This window comes from Molothrus ater, chromosome 2, assembly GCF_012460135.2.
Source record: "Molothrus ater isolate BHLD 08-10-18 breed brown headed cowbird chromosome 2, BPBGC_Mater_1.1, whole genome shotgun sequence".
NCBI classification, from domain to species: Eukaryota; Metazoa; Chordata; class Aves; order Passeriformes; family Icteridae; genus Molothrus; species Molothrus ater.
The window spans coordinates 20,545,045-20,568,759 of NC_050479.2; the positions used below are offsets into that span (position 1 = coordinate 20,545,045).

At 41.5% G+C, this 23,715-nt stretch overlaps 1 protein-coding gene and 1 long non-coding RNA gene across 2 annotated transcripts in view; one reads left to right on the forward strand and one right to left on the reverse strand.

Moving 5' to 3' along the window:
- The first annotated feature begins 1,471 nt into the window (after window positions 1-1,471).
- LOC118701981 (uncharacterized) overlaps window positions 1,472-23,715 on the forward strand; it is a 33,585-nt gene continuing 11,341 nt past the window's right edge. The window contains exon 1 of the long non-coding RNA XR_004982617.2: window positions 1,472-1,726. This is a non-coding gene — a long non-coding RNA (uncharacterized LOC118701981). The remainder of the gene's footprint in view (window positions 1,727-23,715) is intronic.
- CLDN34 (claudin 34) lies at window positions 12,361-13,005 on the reverse strand. The gene has a single exon (XM_036406975.1). The coding sequence runs from the start codon at window positions 13,003-13,005 to the stop codon at window positions 12,361-12,363; it is 645 nt and encodes a 214-aa protein (XP_036262868.1).

Below are 23,715 nucleotides of genomic sequence, written 5' to 3' on the forward strand. Positions count from 1 at the left end.
CCGTGTGTTTGTGGGCAGCGGCGAGCAGCAGCCCCCGAGCGGAGCGGCTGGAGCTCGGACCCTCTGCAGGAGGCAGCTCTGCCTCCCGGTGCCCGAGGGCAGCGCGCCTGCCTGGCCAGCCTCCCTCCGGCACCGGCCCGAGGAAAGAGTTTCTTCCATCCCATAGGGGCCGTACTGCTCTGTGGGGCCTGAAGAGGGCAAACCCAGCTGCGGACACAGGCGTTCCTCTGCCCGCGGCGGGGGCGCTGCTTCGCCCTGCCCGCTGCTCCCTCAGAGCGCGGCGCGCACGCACGCGGGCTCCGCCGGGCACGCGCCTTGAGGCGGGCAGGGAGGGGCGGGGCGGGCGCGGCGCTGCCCCCGCGCGCCCTCTGCCGGCCGCCGGCAGCAGCGCCGTACCCGCGCCCGCCGGGCTGTGCCGGGACCGGCTGTGCCGCGATCGGCTGTGCCGGGATCGGCTCTCCCAGGGCCGCGCCGGGACCGGCTGTGCCGGGATCGGCTGTGCCGGGATTGGCTCTCCCAGGGCCGCGCCGGGACCGGCTGTGCCGGGATCGGCTGTGCCGGGATCGGCTCTCCCAGGGCCGCGCCGGGATCGGCTCCGCCGGGGCCGTAACCCCGCGGCTCCCGGTGCCTCTCTGTGGGGAGGAAGGGGGGAAGAGGCCCTGTGGCGGCGTTGCAGCGCCACCGCCGCCAAGCGAATGACGGCGCCCGGCCCGAGAGAGCCGCCGGCTGACGCTGAGGGTGCTGCGGACCACCGGAGCGCCCGGCTTTCACACTGCTCCCTTTCCACAGGCCTTTCTCCCAGAAATATCTGCTTTTTTTTCCTGGACTGAACATCCCGGTGACTAGCCTTACACAGGGTTTGAAGCTATTTGCAGGAAAGCTTTGTTTCTCACTGCAGCCCACCCTGGGCTGGAGGAGTATTTGAATTCAGGAGAAAAAGAAATGCCTTGACTTTTAAAATACTTATGGAACTCAAGATTACTGGCATTGAAACAGTTGATAGGAAAGGTGGTTAGGATTCCTCCCACTAGGTAAAGAGATATTTCTTAAACTCTTAGCTAGAGATATCCCACAGGGCAAAGTGGTCCAACTGTATCCTTGCTATCTCCATGGCAGCAGCTATTATAGAGCAGTCTTGGTGGGCAATAACTCCTGTAGAGAAAGGAGGATTATATAACAAATGACAAAAGCTTTTAGAAAATGTATTCAGAGTCTGAACCATGAAACATCCACAAACAAGCTGAAAGTAGTGACCTCAGTATACTACAGTCTCCATTCTATAGGAAACATTAATACTATATACAAACCCCACCCTCATACCTGGAAAGCAGTTCCAATTAGGCAAGATAAAAATGATGGACAGGAAATTGCTAACTGAAGGTGATCAGCTGTTGTCACATCTTTGTTGGGTGCAATGCTGGCCATGAAGAAAACTAAGCATTCACTGAAACCAGGTGCTTGGCATCAGTATGAATTTACAGAAAGGAAGGCCTGAGTTCTGGGGTGACCTGAAGTCTACGTTGTATCCTGCAAAGCTTTAATGGATTCAGCTCCTCACAACATGCAGTGACAGCCTTTAAAAAATGCCTGTGAGGATGTTAATCACCATTTTCTTTCACAAAGAGCACATTTTTTAAAAGCACAAGGATCAGAGGAACAGGGTGTCCACAGAGTTTCCAGACATTCAACCCTATGTGGTATTTTGCTCTTTCCATGGGGTCTGCAGGTAAGTTTTCTTTTAATATCTGACTGAAGAAAAATACTGAATTTAATTCTCATTCACTGTTCTGGGGGAAAAAGCTATAAAATGTTTCTGTGTTTCTGAGCTTCTAAAATTCACATAACAGAGGATGTTAACACAGAATCATTCAATTACTAGTGTTGAAAAGACCTCCAAGATCTTTGAGTCCAACGTGTGAGCATCCAGACCTTTGTCTGAGATTGATGCCATCTCATTTCTCAGCCCAGCCCACGCCTCTAGCAGAAAAGCCAAAGGAATAATTTCAGAACCATGTAGCAGTGGCATAATATTGCTTGTTTTGCTTTAGTGGGCTGCATCTCTAAAAGAATCCTCCAATTACTATCCTAAGGTTTCAATTGAGATGTTTTACTGGAAAACTTTAACTTCATCAACATGGAGAATTTAGGAGGTAGATTTAACAGGGCCTGTTGTGATAGGACAAGGGGTAATGGTTTTAAACCAAAGGATGATCAATTTAGATTAGAGATAAGGAAGAAGTTTTTACATTGAGGATGGTGAAACACAGTAATTGGTTGCCTAGAGAGGTGGTGGATGCCCATCCTTGGAAACATTCAAGAGCAGGTTGGATGGTTCTGTGAGCAACCTGATCTCATTGAAGGTGTCCCTGCTCCTTGCAGGGGAGTTGGACTGGACATGCTTTAAAGATCCCTTCCAAGCCAAACTATTTTATGATGATTTCCCTTAAGGAAATGTGTCACGGATGGTTGTTGCAAGTGTTCAGTCCTACAATTGCATCTGTCGTCTAAAACACTTGACCAAATTATTTTAAGAGGCATCTTTCTTTGTAAACAATTTTGCTTAAGCTGTAAGAAAAATATTTTCTTTCATGCCTTTTATGTGAGTAGAAATTTTCTCAGTTAAGATAATTTCCTCTTATGATTCAAATGACTAGCACAGAAATCACAAACAATGTGCTGGGGTTTTTTCAATAATCCCATGGCCAGGTGGTTACTCCAAGAAGGCTGAACCAAGTTTAGTAGAGTTTTCAGGAATATTTAATTTTTGTGTTTATCTCTTACAGGACAAGACTCATTAATGAGTTTCCCAACTAATGTTAATTGGTTTCATTTTATGATGTCAGTTGATAATTTTTTTTTCCCAGTGATGATTTGGCAAAAAGGCAGCCTGTCCTAAAACCAAGCTGGTATCTGTAGCTACTTGCTTACTTTTAATGGTAATTAGATCACTGATCCTTGGTTCAGCCTTCCAGGTGTTGTCTGAGCAATGCAAACAATTTTCTGAGTGCTACAGACATGAATGCATCTCCCAACAGTTGTGTGTCTGGCATTGCTCAGAGATTAAATCACCACAGGAGCTGGGAAAGAGCATTTTTGCAGTTCCTAAACCAGACTTTGGTCACCAATACCAATCTGCCAAAGTGGACTGATACAAAAGAGTTTGTGATCAGTAAAAGCTTGAAAGCAGAAGCTCCTCCTATCTGGTCTATCCACTCTACTGTAAACTGTTCTTGCTTTAAAAGACAAAGAGCTCTTTTTCATTGGGACTTTTTGCTTATGTTTTAGCACTGAAATAATCAGAGAAAGCATTTGTAAAAGGCTATGTTAAAGTGGACTTCCTCTGCTGGCTTTCCAGTAACTGAGCATGATTTCTAAGACTTTATGTAAACAAAGGATTAAACTGGATTTGGGGTTAAACCTTCCTATTGCAGCATAATTCATCAGCAGTGAATGGCCAGAGAAAGCTATTAGTTGGGAGTACATGGATATACTTTCTCAGGATGATGGTGCTGGTCATCTAAAATAAGATGTTTGCCATCAATTTACAAATCCCTTTAATTCCAAAAGTTAACTCCTGAGAAAGGCTTAGGCAGATGAACATTAATATGAGGACAGGAACTGCCAAGGCTCCTGTGTACTAAAAAATATATTTTGTACATGTTATATAAATCTGCAGTTGCTTGTATTCTTCACTGTCACATGTACCTGCCCTATGCTCTCTGGGTGGGAGCACTAGGTGCTCTGTCAGCCATGAAATTACAGGGCAGCCACCTTCTCTCTCTGTGTAACTTATTCTTTTTTCTTCCTTCTGAATTCTTCTCTCACTGTTTTGTCCTCAGTCACTTACTCAAGTTTCTTCTTCTTTACCCCTCATGACATTTTTTTTATTATTCCTCTGTCCAGTGTTGCTCTTCTACTATGCCTCCAGTGGCTTGTCCTTCACTGCTGATATGCTTGTGTGATCTCCAGATTGCACTGGTTATTTAGACAAGTCTTAGATCTCTTAAGGTATCATACTGGACTTAAAATAAGGATAATTGTAAAAGAATTGGAGTTCCTTGTCAGATTTTCTAGAAATATGATTTGCAAATAAAATAATGGAGAATTTAGGTGGTATGGACTTCTGATAGTTTTCTTCAAAGTACCTACTTTTTTGTTTAGTTTAAACCAAGAAGTTTTCACAGTATATCCTTAGGCAGTTTTGCACATCAGAGCTCAGCCTTTTTAGACTAAAATTAAAAAGCAATCCTGCAAGATGCTGACTGCTTTTGTAAATTCCCTCTGACTTCCATAATCAGATTCCTGTAAGATTCGCTTTTCAGGCTAAAAGTCTGATTTGTCTTTTCAAACTCAGGTTAGTTTTGCTTATGTCTATTCCAGAGTACTTTGTATTTGCTGCAACAAATACAAAGTTTCAGCTACAGAACAGATTTTCTGAAGCACTTCTGGGCCTCTGAAAAGCAAGAAATGCTTTTTTTCAGAAGCAACTAGAAGCAACTTTTAAAGTAATGATCTTTATGAGACTGCTGCTTGAATGTTCATGTCAAAGCTTGTGAAATTTGTGGACCAAACTTCTCCTGACATAGTGTATGGGTAGTGTTAATTCATTCTTCAAGTGGACTGACAACCAGCATTTCAAAAGGAAGAACTGCACATGACAGCAGGTTCTGAGGCCTGGGCTGAGCATGGCAGCCAGAAGGGCCCTGGAAGCACTGAAGATGCCACCAGTTTTGGGGAATGTCAGTATTGGTTTTGAACATCACCAGGATCATTTGGGAATTCTGAAGTATTAGCACAGCAAGCAATGTTTACTATTTACAGCTGCAAAATGTAAGTCTGAGAATTTTTGGGTTATCACTGGAAATGAAGCTATTTATAGAGAGATGTTCTGGTGGATACAAACAATTCAGAGAAATAGTAGAAAGAAGATAAATTATTAAGGCTCTTGCGACTAATCCCATTGATAGGCTCTTGGGTATGTTTTCATGGTGTGGGCTCACAGAAAGATAGGATAAACTGGAATGTGCTCAGTGCATTCCTGCCAGAGGGATATCATACCAGTTAGTTTGAAACCCTTACATTAAAAAGTATAGTGACTTCCACAATCTCATTTTATTCCTAGGTTAAAATATTTAAATCTATACTTAACCAAGGCAAATATTGTGTGTAATGTAAGCCATGATCTCTGTGCTAAATGCAGTTTAGTTCTAAAACAATGTTATTAAAAAAGAATAATTTTTGCTGTTTTGGTAAAGGAATCGTTGATGCAGCATTGTATTGAAGCAGGCAAAATTCAATTAAATGAACACTGAATTTAGATATCTTTGAAAAGCAAAAGTCCAACCTATGCAGAAGGTTACTTTAGAAATAACACTCATCAGCAACACTGAAGTCAGGTACCTGTGTGAAACACAGCAGTGTTTCAAAGTTAGCTTAAAAAAATAATTCTTCATCTGAAAATAATTAGTCACAGAGTATATTTCCATTCCCTTGAATGAACCGACAGCAATGGATGAATGTCACTGAAGAGCCACAGCTGAACCCAGAGAGCTCCTTGTGCAGATGAAGTCACTGCTTTGCTATGCTTATGCTGTAGCCCTGCCTCACATTTCTCGCAGGCATCTGAGGCCTGTTTTATCTGAGCCTTGGCATCCAGCACAATGGCATGTTTATGTTAAAAGGAAAGGTCCCACTGCGAGCGGCAGGACAAGGGATGCCGGCAGGAGCGGCTTCCTGTGCCCCAGGCTGGCGTGGGCAGTGGGGGAAATGAGACACCACGGCTTATGCTGCACACCAGAAACTGCAGTTCTCAGGGATTAACACACATAGGCCAGTGATAATTTCCCACATCCCTCCAGCTAGGAAAAAGCTGATATATGGATTTTGAGCACATCTCTTATAACTATTTCTTAGAAGAAAGCTTGTAGGTCATTCCTAGTGCTCCCAGAATTGTAGCAGCCAGCGAAAGCTTCTGAACATCCAGGGTTTCCAGGGGTAAAGTCTTCACTGATCTTAACTCTGTGATAGACTTTTGTTGAAAAGTCCCTGGAGACTCCAGTGGGCATTCAAGTTTCCCAGTTCCCACCTAAGCAGTGCTGGAGGAGATGACAGAGGTGTCCCTGGTAAGCCGTGCTCAGGGCTGCACGGGAGGTGACACCCAGCATCCAGCCCAGCTTAGCTCATGCAGACCAGCTGGGGGTGGCACCAAACAGGGCATGGTGCAGACACCTCTGACAACTGCCACAGCCGTGCCGTAGGCAAGCACATCCAGGATGGATACATGCGGGGGCAGAGGGAAGTACAGCGAATTATTTTATTTCCTGGCCTGGGCAGAGTGGGGCTCAGCACACATGGTTGCTGCTGGCACTCTGTCAGTGGAGTCCCTGATGTCCACAGTGCTGCACAGGATGTACTTCCCATCTAAGTCATTGCCCTCAAGGAGGACTCTGCCAAAGTTGCTCTGGTTAAATGTGGGCCCCTCTCTGCTGTTTTGCAGTGTTGCCTTCTGTATCATCTACCTCCCTTTTCATGTGACATTTTTGTTGTTCATTTTGGCTTCTCTTTGAAACATGATTCCTTCTTTTTTGTTTATCCTTCTTTTCCAGACTTGACAAAATCACTTGTTAGTCAAATATTTATTATCATTATGTCAATCAGCACTAATTTTGTTTATTTTTATAGCATCCTACAATCTGCCTCTTTTTCTCTTTCATTCCCTCTCTTTCTTCTTCCTTTTCCCTTGCTGTCCCAGTTTTTCCCCCTTTGCCTTGCATGACACCATTCCTCTTCTGTCTCTGCTCAGTTGGTAACAGCAAGGCAGCATCACACACCCAGGAGACCCCTGCATCCCTGAGTCTGGCTTCAGAGTATGAACACAAACCAGTGGTTCAGCAGATCTCTTGTAGTACTTTCTGTGACTTCCATTATACCAATCATTATACTTAAATATATTCATTATCATACCTTTCTGTGAGTTGCTACTATCTTTATTTTACAAATGGGTAACTGTTGTAAGGGAAAATTGTGTGTCAGATCTTACACATATTTGGAATACTAAAACTCAGATGTGAGGTCCACTGAAATAAATTATTCTAAAAGTTGCATGCAGACCAATAAAGCTTTTCAGTCGGACTTTTGAAAGTCAAGTAAATGGATGGCCACAGCATTATATGGATAAATCACTAGGGATCTGACTTGAAGTGATTCAAATGATGAAATGATCACTTGAAGCAATTCAAATGAAGTGATTTCAAATTCCCCCAAGATCTTTTTTTTTATGGGTATTATGTAGTTCTTCAGAGATGGATAAACATCTCCATGTTCAGCAATAACACCAATATTTGAAATCTCTTCCCCAAACAGTGAATGCTTCATTTCCAGTTCTGCATTCTTCAGGGTTTTTTAAGCACTTCTGGTGTTCAAGGGATTCCCCCCTGTCCCCCTCAATTTCAGTCAGCTGGCAGCTGCAATGCACCTGCATAGTTGTGGGTACCATGAATGCCTTCTGTTCTGTTTCTCACATGCTATCTCACCCACTCTAATTTTTCACCTTTCCCTATTTATATTATAATGGGGCCACGTATTCAGCTGCTGAAAATCAGCCTGCACATGAAGTAACCTTGGACAGTCAGAATGTATGCACTTCTTCAAATAGCATCCTGGGAATTAAATTCATACTTGGTTTTTCCCACCTATAACCCAAGAGGAAGGCAGTGATGTGACATTCTGTGAACTGGATATTAACACTGCATGCTGTACTCCATTCCCAGTTTTAAGCCAGTATTTATTTGGTTTATAATTCTGAGATGAGATTCACTTATATTTTCTTGTTTGGCATGCAGTTGGTTTTGACACAGTAATTAAGAGCCAGCACACTCCAAAGCACCCAGCTAATTATTGAACCCTCTCAAGCAAGGGAAACAGTACATTATCTGAGCAGTGGAAAGGGAAATAGGTCAGTTGAAAAATATGTTTTTATGAGCTGATACTGGATTTGACAATACAGATGCTGGCAAAAATGAAAGGAATTCCAATTCAGTTTTGAAAAAGGTATATTTTTCACAAGAACATGTCTCTTCTGGGAACCCTTAATTTAATGTACATTGGTTTCCTATTTTAAGAAAACAATTTGCCATTAACACTATGCCAGCCAGATTTACATTTTTTAAGCAAAACCTCTTTGTCCTAAAGTATTTCATGGCCCAAAGAGGAGGAAATTGGCTGTGACATTTCAGTTTTTCCATTCTAAGGGGAAAATGGTTGCAGGTCTAAAAATATCCATGAAAACAACCTCCTTTCTCATCATTGTAATATACCATAAGCCATGTGACAACAGAGACATTTTTTTCTGAGCTTAACATTGTTTTTAATCAGCTAAATCTGCAGCTGAGACTGTCTTCATGTAGAACTGCTGACTCAAATAAAAATTTTGTTTACCTGACTAATTTGATGACCTACTCTGCACTACAATGTCTCCAGTTCATCCTGCTTCCTTTGCCTGAGCACAAATGACAGTTGTCCTGAATTGTGTATTCATCTGGGGGGGAAAACTCAGCAGGCTTTGTGCTGTGGGGCTGTTTCTGTCAGGCTCTGTTCAGCTCCATTCTCTATTTGATCATCCATCCTAGAGGAATATTGAAAGTATATTCATATATTTTTTGGTCTGTGGCCATGAATGGACAAGTGAGGTAGATGTTACATGTAAGATGAAGAAAATGCATCCTGTGATGGATTAATGCCAAGGAGTATGTTATGGAGGTCAAAGATGGGGGCCTCATCATCGTTATCCCCCAGCAGAACTCAAAGGGGATCTCGGTATTCAGATTATTCCCCCAGCAGTGAATTCAGACATGTGAGTGAATCACAAGGTACTTGTTTATTGTAAACTCAGAAAAAATAAAGCGAGACTGGTTTATGTGTAGACTGAGGCCAGTGTGGAGACATTCCTAGACAGGGTGGAGCCCACAAGGCGAGCAGTGCTGTCACTGGGGAGGGAGCAGGTCCCAGTTTGCACTGAAGCTGGAGACAGAGCTTCATGATATGATCTATTCTGTGGTGAAATTTGCTTAGGAGGTTTTTGCCCCTTATCTCTCTACCTCACAGCCCTGGCCTCTCACTCTTGCCTGCATTACAGCTTCCTGCCTGTCCTCAATTGTACTGCTACAAATGAGTGTGGGGCCAGGCTATTGAGTAGGTCTCTAAAGCAGTCTAGGTTAAAAATAGTCTTCCAAAATAATTTTGTATTTTTAAGTTTTAAACCAAAACCATTTCAGTTGCCTGATTTTACAGACAACCTCTAAAAGTACCTATATAAGCACAATTGACATGGTAACAAACAGACCTACTGAAAGGTAACTTAGCTTCTCAAATTTAAAACAAATGTGTCACGTAAATATACACAAAGAAACTATGCCACCTCGCTGGTGAAGGAAAAGCATGGGGCCTCTGCTTTCCTCCAGTATCAAAATTGTGTTGAACACAAACATTCACTAAATTTTAATGAATCACACTGCCCTGGTGGATCAAGGGGAGACAGGCTCAATGCATTGAAATCAACAGAAGTTTCACCTCTCCTTTGTTGTGAGCTAAGAGTAGCCTAGAGAAATGAGGCTCATGGGTGACCTGATCACCCTCTGTGACTCCCTTAAAACACAGTGTAGCCAGATGGGTCAGTCTCTTCTCACAGGCAACCAGTGACAGGGCGAGAGGAAACAGCCTCAAGCAGTGCCAGGGGAGGTTCAGGCTGGTCATCAGGAGGAAATTCTTCACTGAAAGGTTTGTCAGGCATTGGAATGGGCTGCTCAGGGAGATGGTGCAGTCACCATCCTTGGAGGTGTTCAGGGAACAGCTGCACGTAGCACTCAGTGCCATGGTCTGGCTGACAAAGTGATGACCAAAGGTTGGACTTGATTATCTCAGAGGTCTTTTCCAACCTAAATTATTCCATAATCCTGTAAGATTTTTTTACTATCTTTTCTTCAGAGAAGGACTTGGAATGTTAATATAGACTAGTATTTGAACATAGATTATATTTTGCCATATATGCACATAGCATCTGGATCATGTGACTATTGAGAGATAGGAAAGGATGGGGAAAGTTCCATCCTGGGAAAGGATGCCAAGAGTTCCATCTAGATAAGCCCTCTGTCCTGAGGTGGGCTCACTCATGCCTACAGCCTTCCTGGCATTATTTGCCTAAAATTTTTTTGAAAAAACTTTATTTTAGAATCCATCCATCTCCTCAGGTAATCTATTCCAGTGTTTAGCTGAGGAATTTCCCCACCATCTAGTCATGTTTGACACACAACCAATGTTTCATAGCCACACATCAGTACAGATGAATGTAATTCCCAGTGGAAACAGCAGTGGCAGCAACACAGAAACTTGGCATGTTCCTGATGATGTTTGTTCCTTTTTCTTTAGCCAAATGGACCCAATGATTTAGTGAATATAGTTAACAAATACAGTTGGGGTTGCTGACATTTCTGTGCATACATTAACTCAAAAAGAATTGAAGAATCAGTAATTTTTCCCTAAAGTTGTCATTTCCTGCTAGGGAATATTGATAGTTTACTACTGTAATAAGTTTACTAGTGGCATAAACAGATGGATAAATCTCTTTTTTTTCACTTACAACTATAATAGGATATAATCTAACATTATTGTAGGCCCTGAGGGAAGAGATGACAGTACTATTGCCAGTACTATGGATTTGTACCTTTAAAACCGAAACCTACCAGTATTGTAAAGAATGTACTTCAGAAACCAAACTGGAAACAATGTATAAGAAACAAGCTATTAAACTGCCTTCATTGAAACACCACTTGAAAGTGCTTTAAAGCATCATGAACAGACAAAAGTTAAGATTCTTGCATCAATGAAAAAATTACCAATGATGAGATAAACTGCTGTTTCAAAAGTGACTGGAGAGGAAATGAAGGTGTTGTGGAGTTTCTATCTTGTCAGACAGTACAGCAAAGTCAAGCCCAGGGGAAGATACATAGGAAAAATTGGACTGCTAGAACAAGCCAGGCTAGTAACAGCCACCAGCAGGATGTCCTGGTTTCTTGGCATTTTGCCTTGTCTTGCAATGTCCAAAAACTATTAGATTTAAAAAAAAAAAAATTTTGTTCTTTCTATGAATCCATGAGTATTTAAAAAAATGGGGGACAATTAAAAGAGTAAAACTAAATGACTTAGATTTCTGTAGCATTTCCTTAACAATGTAAGATTTTGAGGACCTCTTTAAGATATCATCTGTTTGTCAACATTGTTGGCCCATTCCTCCCAATCTCTAAACTTTTTTTTTTTTAATTGTCCTTATTGCAGTATTTGAGACATTTTCTTCTTTTCTTAGGTGAAGTTTGATTATATGTGCCACAGTTAGGAGCTGGGTTAAGAGAAAAAGGTTTTTAGGGAGCATGTAATCTCCCAGCCATTCTAGGCATCTTGAAAAAAGGCAGCCTTTGTCTCTACATTGATTATAAACAGAACCTGAAGTGGCCGGTTTGGATATAGATTTCTACATCAGATGAATCATACCCTGAAAGTTGCCCTGAGTACTCCTGGTTACTGAGAGCACTGATTTTGACATTGGTTTTGTAATAACTTGTACAAGTTATTTCCGTCTTATGCAATACATTTGGATTCAGTGACGTGTCAGATGAAGAAGCAAACACTTGCAGACTTTTTGGCTCTGCCTCCATTAAGAACTAAAGAGCTCACCTTCCCCACAGGCAAACATGTTGCAACATAAAATGCAAATAGCTTGAAAGAAAAACAGAAGCAATAAAGGCTTTTTAGGGCTTTTTATGTGCCCTAGAGGAAGAGGAGAAACTGGCAAGACATTTATAAGACAATTCAGGGAAGAGTTATTTGACACAACCATGATGACAATCATATTATTGGTTTTAAAAGTCTTGACTTGTCACGAAACATACTTTGCTACAGATGTAACTAAATAAACAACAAAAGAGCTTAGTACTGACAAGGAAAGAAATTCACATTTAATACATGTTACTTCACATTTTTCTTACAGGACATTCAAAGTCAGCTCTTTGAGCATGGTAAACATTTTACACCAAAAAAAAAAAGTTAATCAATAATGTTTGTATATACAAAAGAGGACAACTGGCAAAATTTAATTACATTTGCTGCTCAACAGCAGTTATCTCAAAGACAAACCTCTGTTAAAAGATGAGTGCTAAGATGGTGACTCAACTGGTTCACATAAGAAAATAGCGTGGCTACTATAAAATAAAATTAAATTCTGCAGTTCCTTAACTTTACAACCACTCATGCTGCTTTCCTTATCTCTTAACTATGCTCTTGTTCTGAAATAGCATGGGGGGATTTGTGCTGTCAGGATTTTGTGATAGTGTTTGCAGTCATAGGAAATCTGTATGAGAGAGAAAATGTCCCACTTAGCAGCAGGAGGATGACAGCCACAATCCCAACAGGAATGGCAGCACCAGCTTCCTGTGCCACTGGACTGGAGGGCATGTAGTAAGAAGGAGGAAAAGCTATGCTCTGGTTGTGAGTTACAGAATAGAAATTCCAGCTCACAGGAATCAGGACACACAAACCAGCAAATATGTAGAAGAAGCCACCCACAAGGAAGAACGGGGCAATGAGAGTTTTGTGAGTGACTCCCATATAGACATTTCTCAGAGCAAATATTGTAGCAGCCAGTCCCAGCAAGCCCATGAACATGGCAGTCAACAGGAGACCCTGAGCAGCATAAATTTCATGGGGGATGAAGGAGTCATAGCCACTGAATTTATGGCAAAACTGTTCTCTGTAGCCAGGTGAGACATAAAGGTAACTGATGAAGCAGACTTTCCAAATCCCCACCCAGGCAATGCCAGAGGAAATGACAGTGGTGTTGTCCACATGCCACACTCTCCATTCCACAATTCCCATTGAAACCGTGCACAGGATCCAGCCTATGGTGCCCAGAGCAAAGGCAGCAAGCTGGAGGTGTGAGGTGCTGACCAGGGAATTCATCCTTTGGAGCTCTCCTGCTCTGTCACAGACACAGTTGCCATGCAAAGAGAGAGAGCCACTATAAAGAAACAAAACAAAACAAAACAAAACAAAACAAAAAAAAAAGACAATTATTATTTGGGTGAATAGATGAACCTGTCAGTGAAAAAGAGAATGTGTGTGTAGAGGGAAAACAGCAGTCATCTTTCCCCAACTTTAGTGAACTGTTGAAATTTAATAACCATGAACAAGTAATATAGAGGTTTTAATTCTGTATATGCCATGGTATCACATAGAGGAGAAAGAGTCTCTGATTAACTCCCCATAAGATCTCCTTTTTACATTCACAAAAGGAAAATTGATGGATTTTTTCCAAGTTATTGTCTTCTTTGTTAATTAACCATTATGTTCAAAGATCCTTTAACACATTACATATAATCAGGAGCCCTAGAGTTACTGGTTAGCAGGAACAAAATCTGAGAAAATCCTCAGGTTCCTGACTGTTGAGAGATCCTACAGAGCAGATTCTGTGCTCCTTTCTCCCAGCAGCTGTGGCTTTGATGCTGGAGCCCAATCTGTACAGACTTCAGCTTTTGTGCTGTGTTTACTGAGAGCTGCTGGGACCAGTGTCAGACAGAAAACACCACAGTTCAGAGGCATGAGCAAATCCACACCACAAAGTCTAACAACAACCACTGAACTTTGACCATTTTCAGATTAATTAGCCATGAATGCATTAGCAGAAACATTTGCATTAATCAGAAATGTAACACTGTGCAGAGGCTGGAACCTGGATATGCTGTCATTGCTTTCCCACCTTCAAACTTTACCCAAGGTTTTTTTGCTGCTTTACCTTTGCAAATCCCACTTGTTTATAAATTGCCCAATTTCCCCAGTTTGAATAATCCTAAAACTGTGCTGGAAAATATTTTAGTCATTTAGATTTAAGATTTGTTTGCCAACTGTACATTCTGAGTGCAAATTAGGGTTTTATTGTATTAGGAAAAAAAAGAAAAAATATAAACAAATCAACACTTAATTTCCCATGTCTTTTGTACCATCTTTTGAATACTTATAGGAATGATCTGTGATTGGTGAAGATGTGGCCTCAAATTTACAGAAGTCTATAGGATTCTAGGAATCTGTTTATTTCATAAGTTTCCTAAAATACTTTTTCCACTGCTCCTATTTCATTCAACACTGGAGAAATACTGTACCAAGTTGACTCTAATAAAATATATCTGCCACCATATTTTGGGTACTAAACAATGAACATAAAAACTAAAGCAACAATTTTTCTATTTACTGATCTTAAGGTAACCAGATTCAGTTGGCAATACAATCTAGTTGAAAAATCCACCTGTGGAAATTTTAAAAAATAAATATCTTCATGACAATATGGCCTTAAGCAGACAGTGTCCCTCTTCTCATACCAGTGCCCACTACATACTTACTTCAGTCCTGAAGATGATGCAAGCCATGAGAGGATGGGACAGAATGATTTTTGATGCCAGACAAACACAGCAAGATCTGCAATTTTATCATTTTGGCCTCCCAGTTCATCTATGTGTCTCCAACAGATTTCCTGTGGGATATATTAATCTCCATTATTGCAAGTGTACACTTCAATCCTCACCAGCATGGAGAAAATTGCTCCAGAAGAGTCTCTTGTATGTTTATCTACTTAAGCTGAAACCAATTTATAAACACTTTTTCAGTTTGCTGCATTATTTACAAATAATGCAATTAATTTACAAAGTGATTATAAATCCTCCTTTCTAACTATTTTATCAGGCAAGGAGCACAGTAGCCCCTCTTTCTGTCCCAGCTCCTCAAAACAGCATCATTTCTGTTCCTGCCCAGTGGTGGGAAGGTGCTGGACAGGAAAGAGGGTGAGCAGAGGAGTCCCATGCTGACTCCATTTGGTTTCTCTTGGAATCAGGGGAGCACAGAGAAGCCAAGCCTGAACCACATGAAGAACCACATTTTGTATCGAGCCCATATGTCTGTAACACTTCTTGTGTACATCATAAACATTCATTTAAACAACTTGCTGCTATCAAGGTCATAAAAGATATGTCAGCAGGTGAATCCTTATCATCAACAGCTTTTCAGAGTACATTATCAGCATATCAGTATATTATAAACATATACTTCATTGCCTGAATGTACCCAACTGTCTGCTCACAGAATTAAATGAGAATAAATGTGATTCTGAGCCCACTATCAAACCTGCATGTGCTGAGATAGTTAGAATCATGCCCATTTTAATTACAAAATTAAAAATTAGGGAAAGATCTTTTTCCCTTTAAGATCTCAAAAAAACATGTAACAAGAAAACACACAGGGTGAAAGATTTAAAGGCTTATACAAAAGTTCTGAGAACACTGGGGAATAACCAGCTAACAAAGATGGGCTTTGGATGAGTTATCAGGTGTCTAGACACACAAAAAATTGCTTATGTAGGAAATGATTCATTTTGGCTCGTTTTTCCACACCCTGCCCACTGGAGCATATTTGATCTAGCCTGGTATGACTGACTTAGAGAAAAAACAAGGTTCAAAAGAAGTACTTTTGAAATCGATGATGAAATTACAGTTCTCATACTTTTCTATTTTGGAAAATCAAACAGAAGCCTATACTTAATGACCTCCTGGTACTGAGATTCAGCATGAAAATAAGGAACAAAATATCAAGATAAAATAGTTACAGGATTTTTCTTGACATAAGAAAACATGTCAAAATTTAAAAAAAAGTTCTAGTTCCCGATTCCAATCTCTATCACTATGAATATTAATAAACACACTACAGGTTTGGTGATACAATGAAAAGCAACAGGTATGTATCACTTATGTATCACTTGCCAGAAGCATTGATTTTAAAGGAAGCCTTTGGGCAAAGAGGATCAGGGAAACTCCTTTTCTCCCAAGTGTAGAAAGATACATTGATTTTTCAGAACTACAGTGGCAAGTATTTAAAAAAAACCCAAAACCAAATAAGACATTGCTCTTGCAGATGCCAAATAAAACAGGGAGCGAGCTGCAGAGGGCGTCGTCCTCCAGGATTTCAGCCATTCCAGCGACTCCCTTGCTGTGAGGCCTGAAGAGGGAAGAAAGGAGGGAGGAAAGGAAGGGAGGAAGGTCGTATCAGGCTGGGGTTCACAGCAGCGCTTGGGCCAGGGCTCTGTCAGCTTTTCCCTCTGCTGGACCTTGGGGCTTACCCTGCACAAGTCTCTATCCACAGGAGGTGGGTGGTGCAGGTGCTGACCTTGGCTCAAACACCAGCAGTGCCATTCCTGTGGATTTCAAGAACAGAGGCATCCCTTTTGGAAAGGAAGAATTTGATCTGTCACCAACTTGTCATCCACAGATAAAAACCCCAACAAACTCAAACAAACAAAACCCCCCATAAACAACAACAAAACCCTAAACAAACAAACAAACAAACAAACAAACAAATCCACAAAACAACAACAACAAAACCCCAGCAAATTTTTATTTTTTAATAAGTTAAAACTTCTGGTCCCTGTGCAAATGCCCTTTTCAGCCTTCTGGGAGAAAAATGGGAAAGCTCAGTCCTGTGCGTGTTTGAGCTGTATTGGATAAAATACAGTTCAAAGCTCAGATCATATAGCAGGCTGTGCTAACACAGACAGCACTGGCCAGTTTCATGCTTTAGTAATTACATAAATGTTTTGAATTAATTTAATTAGTGTAGTAAGGTTACTTATATGGTCTGAATAATACAATGATGTAACACAGTCACTAGATGAAATGTCCTAAGGCTAATGAACTCATACTCAGTCAGCTACAGGAGATCTTCTGAGTAATTAGGTGGTGTCACTGCCATGTGGTTCTTGATTCAGGAGCTCACTCAGAGCTGCAGACTTCAGCATTCCAGCTTTGCAGACCGGCTACTTCATGGGATGGGGTCAGCCTACAAAGGCAATCTGGCCAGCAGGAACAAGCTGGGTCTGTGTGCTGTGTGTGGATGAAAAGCATGACTGAAAACCCTTTTCACTGAAAGAAGTGAGAAGTGGTTTTGAGAGGTGGCCACAGTACCATCTTTCAGTTTCCCATTATTTCATCCACCTTTTCATTTAAAGTATACTCAGTTCAATCCAACAAGCACCCCAGCAGCTTTTGGGGATAGTCTTTGGAATGTCTAGAAACAGTAGCTAAAAAACAGAGACCTGCTTCTACAGGCTTCTCACCTGGCAGCCATTTTCTCTCTAAATATATCTTTCATTTCCTTCACTTGGAAGGGCTTTCCTTCACAGATATGTTTTTAATTAAATACCCTAGTGAAGTAAAAGCAAGACTCATAGAATCACAGGATGGTTTGGGCTGGAAGGAATCTTAAAGATATCTTGTTCCAATCCTCTGGCCATGGGCAGTGGCACCTCTCACCAGACCAGGTTGCTCAGAGCTCCATCCAACCTGGCCCTGAATGCTTCAAGGTCTGGGGAGTCTGCAGCTTCTCTGGGCAAGCTGTTCCAGTGCCCACCCCCCTTACAGTAAAGAATTTATTCCCAATATCTGATATAAGCCATACTGTCTTTCAGTGGCAGCCATTCCTCCTACTCCTATCACAGCTCCTGATGAAGAGTCCTCTCCAGCTTTCCTGTGGGTCCCCTTCAGATTCTGGGAGGCTGCTATGAGGTCCTCACACAACTTTCTCTTCTCCATGCTGAACAGCCCCAACTTTCTCAGCCTGTCTTCATAGGGGGATTCATTTAAATGTAAATTTGCTAGCATTCAATGCTGGAGAAGACAGAAGGTACTAGTAAAAGATGATACTTGTCAGTGTATTCATCCAAAAATAGAAACTTGATGGATCCTTTTGTATTTATTGCTGATTTTACTTAAATTAATCATTGCACAGTGAGTAGCTCTTTTTCTTTATGAAAAGTATGTTGAGCCATTGCACATGGACTTGAGGGACAGAATGAGGCATGAGTTTCCCACTCTTAACTTCAAGAAACAGAGAGGATGCCTGGGAGCCATGTTGACTTTCCTACAGCTGCAAGCTTGCTTCTAGGAGACAAAAAATGAAAGCAAGCTGCTCTCTGCCAAGTGGTTTCATAGAGGGGGGTTTGGTGCATCAGGCTTACCTTTAAAATTACTAAAATGAAATGGTGCAGTTGAATAACTCAGTTCTTTGTGGCCACAGCCCCACCTCCTGATATTCTCAGCAGCAGGAAAAAACAGAAATTGAGCTATCTTGTAATTTTGTCAACACTTCTTTTTCTTCCAGTAATTGTTAGTAACAAAAGGCTGGGGCTATGATATTGATTCTGAGGGTGGAGAAACCTCATTTACACCAAATACATTTCACTTCTACTGTGTCTTCCAAGCTGTTTTAATTACATTCAGTAGTCTATATGCATTGATTTGGTTTCAAACCTGCTTTCTAAAACTCACCCTGCCTTAAGTTCCTGAAACAGAGACTTAAAAAGCCCTGCAGGTAAATGCAAGAGAGAAAACTCTATCCAACTCTCTTAATTCATGCATTTAAATATTAATTGGACCTTTGAGGTTACTGGGTCTCAGGCTCCCTCCTAGGGGGATGAAGGCCTGTGCCAGGGACAGATGTCCAGATTGTAGGGGTGGCATAAGGAAGTGTCCCCAACCACACAATCACCTGCAAGACTTGTCTTTAAATTCATCATTTCATATGATGTATTGAGAGCAAGAGGGCTGCAGCTTTCAGAGGCATTGAAGGGAGTTTGCTGTTTAGGAGAGGTTCTTTGGTTGGTGTGTGCTGGGTAATAATTCCCCAGCAGCAGCACCCCCTCTGCAGTATCTCTTACCCCTCTGGGACCTGAGGCTCCAGGCAGAGCTGGACAGGCCGGTCATCAACACCTGGCACATAAGGTGTCAAACACTGAAACTGCAGGGAAATATGAGATGCAGCTGGGTCTTGTCATGGAAATCTGTGAAAGTCTTACACAAATTGCATGATCCTTGACATGATATTCAAAGACTGATTAATGCCTTAGGATCCTTGAGTTTAGATGTGTCAAGAAGAGAGCTTCAGAAATGTTTTTTATCTTTCTGCCGTCACTGTTTCAGCACAGCTCTGGCTGAAGGACAGCTTTGTCTAAGGCCATCTACTTGCTGTGGTCCAGTCCACAAGAGTTGCCACCACTGGCTGATAAATCAGTCCATTCCTACCTTCTTCAATAGACATTCCAAACAGTCAGTTTGGCAGCTCTTTTGTTCCTATTTTCCTAGAAATAAAATTACCTGCATTTATGACCCATTCCTTGAATACATCTCCCTGACACTCATGAAGTGAGTGAACATGATGTCTCATATTTAGATTTTAGCTAACATACTTATTTTCAGATAAAAAAGAAAGTGGGGCCTAGAGTCTTAGAAGTCATTGTACGGTATGTCCAGATTTGTAGGGTATGTTCAGATTTAACATGCCTTATGTCCCCTGTCCCTCCAAATCTCAATGTCCAATGTTATAAACTCTGCTGCTTCCATTTATTCACTGTTTCAAAAGAAGCAAACCAAAGTGATCTTCATTTCTCTTCCATCAAGTAAGAATACATTGAAACTTAGCTGTGTAAAAGTCTCTTCTTATTTCAGGAAAATGTTTTGATTTGCTTTGATAATAGGATGAAATGAAACCAATTCTATAAATTCTCACTGTTTTCTCACCCCCTAATTTACTTTTCTCTGTCTGAGCCCATCTTATGCTCTTGTCACATAAGGAAACATTGCAGGCTGGTAGGCAGTGGGATTGACCCAGGACCCAGATGACCCAATATTATCAGAGTTGCTACAGATTGCTTTGCCTCTGTCCTGAAGGGAGCTCCATTTAGAGCCAAAGTGGAACAGTTTAGAGACATTCAAGGAAGGACAGCCCCTGAAAAACTAAGGCAGATAACCTGGCTGTGTTGAGATGGGATCCTTTCAGGAAGCTTCAGAAAGCAGAGGGAGCACAAAAGCTTGTCTACTCTGGGTGTCTGGCACAGAGAAAAGAGCACTGAGGGTTCAGTGGTGTAAATAAGGCAAGCACATCTAGGTCCCAGAGAACTCACACAGCACTGGGAAGATGAGGCACTGAGCACATACTTGGGCCATGGGAAGATGTCACCCAAGAGCAGACACCTCCCAGCCAAAAGAACAGGAACAAATGCTTCCTGGAGCTGCAGGGGAAATTGAGAACTCCTGAAGAAACTTGAATGTCAGCCTGGAAGTGCTGCACAGGCACCTGGTTGGGAGGCAGGAGCATTCCCTGAGCCAAGGGCACGTAAAGGGGCAGTGGGAGACCACAAAGGCTGCACACAGCAACCTGCACACAGCAACCTGCACACAGCAACCTGCACACAGCAACCTGCTGGCCAGGCTTCCTTCCTAGATGGGGAAGTGGGTGCAAGGGGAGCTTTCCCAAAGGATAGGAGACTGTACTTGCTTCCTAGTAAATGATAGCACAGCTAAAATAAAATGCGCTAAAAAATGTTCCGACAGAAGAGCGATGTCTGAGTCTCCCTGTCTGAACCCACTTGCCTGCCAAAAAACTGGGAATTCTACTGCAGCTTGTAACCAGCTTAAAGAGAAAGTTCATGATAAACTCTTCTTATATAAAATAAGCCCACTTGCCTGCCAAAAAACTGGGAATTCTACTGCAGCTTGTAACCAGCTTAAAGAGAAAGTTCATGACAAACTCTTCTTATATAAAATAAGCATGTAATTATTTTTTGCAGCCCACATAAGCAGAAATTCACTTATTTCTACTTATTTCATGCTTTAAGCAAATATTTTTGCTTTAGCTGATGCCAGGCATCACATGCATTTCTAAATTAACATTCAAATCCTGCTTTTGAAAAGTATTATAGCCTAGATGCAGCTTTATTGGGCTATACTGAACATGGTTTACTGACCAAATCTTTTGTTTAATGTAAGTTTTGCAGCAGAAAGGGAATTTAAAGAAAACCAACAGTATAGTAATTACAAAGGTCTCTTCTTATCAATTTCTCTACGATTTAATACTTGAAAACTTAATTCTTCAATTCCCAGTTGGGAAAGCATTCGTTATAGAAAACAAACAAATACTTAAATCTCTCCCCATCTGTTCTCTATCAGCACTTCATAAAACAAGTAATATTAAAAAAAAGGGGGGACTTCTCTCTGAGTCTGAGAGTTGCCTAAGGCTTTGAAGCAGTGTCAGCTGGATGAAGCAAGTTCCAAAAGGGAGGTGGAAAAAAATGCCCATGCGAATTGTTCAACTTGTTATGCTACCAAATAGGTACCTCACAGTTCCTTGTCACTCTCCCACTAAGTCAACAAAGAAAGATGTAGGAAGTCAGTTAATCATTAACATATAAAATATGAAAGCTTTGCCATAAGCCATTTATTCTAATTCCTTTAAAACACTTACCAAAGTATATAGATAACTCCCATGGAAATGACAGTTTTCTGTAAGATACCCTTTCAGAAAATCTACCTTTTTGATTACATGATTTTTCAGCTTGAGACCACCATGATGCCCCAGTCTGACAGCCCAAAAGACACAGAATTCTCATCTTAAAGAGAACAAAGTGATTTCATAATCCTTATTTTTTTAGATTTTTCTTCCTGTATTTATGCACTAATTTAAATTAGTGCACCTCTGCAGTGGGAAGAAATATAGGAGAGAAAGAGGAGTTTTTCTAAGGAGCAAATTCAAGCTGAACTGCTCTCTTGATGGACTCTGGTTGGCAGCACCCACACTTTAGTACAAATAGTACTTTGCTTGCTATCCCAGTTGCTTTAAAAACCACACACATTTTTAAAAATTATGTTATGTTTGCCTTGTTTCATGGTTTTCCCATGAATGTAAACAATGGCTCTCACAAATTGGAAGAATGTTCTTTACTCTGTTCTGGTTTCTTCTCTTTGAACCCTATTCTAAACGCTGATAAATTCCAAACGAGGCACTGGCTCAGCTGGTTACAGAACAGTGCCAACAGCACCAACACTGTGTGTTCAACCTCTGTCTGGGCCATTCCCATAAGAGCTGGACTCAATGATCCCTGTGGGTCATTCCCATAAGAGCTGGACTCAATGATCCCTGTGGGTCCCTTCTAACTCACAATATTCTGTGATTCTGTGACATTTCAAAGCTTGGTCTCAAAAGACAAGTAAGTTTATTTCATAGAAATGCCCTGAAATGGGGAGGCCTCATTGAAAAATTCTTCTATTGAAAAGTTCTTCTCATTGTAACATGCACAAATGCTGGTCATTGCCCTCACTGAAGAAGGCTGGAAAATGTCCTTAATTCATATCCTCCTGTTTTCTGCATCACCTTTAATCCTCTCCTGCTGTATTTTCCAGCTGATGCCAGTTCACTGGTTCTTTGTGCAGGTAATGCAGCCTGGCCATGACAACAGAGTCTTGTCCTCTCCTACAGCTCACCAGCCTGGGATCTCCTCTCTGGCTGCTCACAGCTGGATGGGGTTGGTTTGGTGCTCAGGCAAACTCAGCTGCTCAGGCTCTGCTGCTGTGTGACAAGAAACCCAACACACACACACAGACAGACACAGACAGACACAGACAGACACACAGACACACAGACAGACAGACACACACACATCCACACACATCCACTCACACACACACCCCCCGATGGGCTGCTGTCATCTGCCAGACTCCAGGATGGCCTTCTGACATCCTGACAGGGCTGCTGATTCACAAGGACAGCATCCTTGGGCAGCAGGCAGCTGGCAGATAGATTCCTTTTTTTGCATTTAATAACTGTGTGGGAGAAAATTTGCAGGCAAAACCATTGCTGATTTTACACATGAAGCTGCTGCACATCCCTGTTTGTCTCACCCTGCAATAGGAGGGGCATCCCCTACACTATTCCTAGAAGAACAATTCTCACCAAATTCTGTATCTGACCTATTTCTTCTCAGTCCCCAAAAAACAAGGCAAACAAAAACCAACACGACAACAAAGCCAAACCCACTGTGATGCTTAAGAGATCAAATTGTACTGAAAAATAATGAGGTCAATGTATTTGTCAGCCACCACCATCACAGTGAAGTTTAATTCAAATGGAAATCTACAGTTCTCAATCTGTGATAACAACCAGCAGCATAAGCATCATTACATTGGTGAGAAATACAATACACACAAAATGGAATGAGAGAAGATAGGAAGGAAATTGCAGTATTAAGTGTTTTTTCTTCTCAGTGTATGATTATAAACATATAAACATACACTATAAACATATTCCTTCTTAGTGTAAGAGTGACAAATTATTAGGAGGCAGATAGAAATTAACTAAGTTTCTAACTACCTTATTCAAAGGAACACATTTTAAACCAAAGACTTTATTGTTCCTTGAATGCAGTGGTTAATACTTTTGGAGGCAGAAAACATTTGCTTTCTTCCTCCATGGCCTCCACCCAAAGCACACTGAAATCAGTGGAAATAGTTCTGCTGACTTCAAAGACCTTTAGATCAAGCCCGGTCCCTTCTGTGGTTTACAATTTCATTGTTAAATACCACAGAACAGGAAATATTTGTTTCAAGTTATTTTTCCTTTGATTTGCTACACATTTTAAAAGCAGCCTGAAAGCAAGATGCCATGCAAGGTCCACTGCCCAGCAAGTGGTACCTCATAGACAGCTGAGAGAGCCCCTGCACAGCTCAGAGGCTCAGGGACAAGTACGTTCTCATTTTTTGTTTCTGTGATGAAGGCTGCTTCTTCCAGGAAGCACAGCAGCCCCCT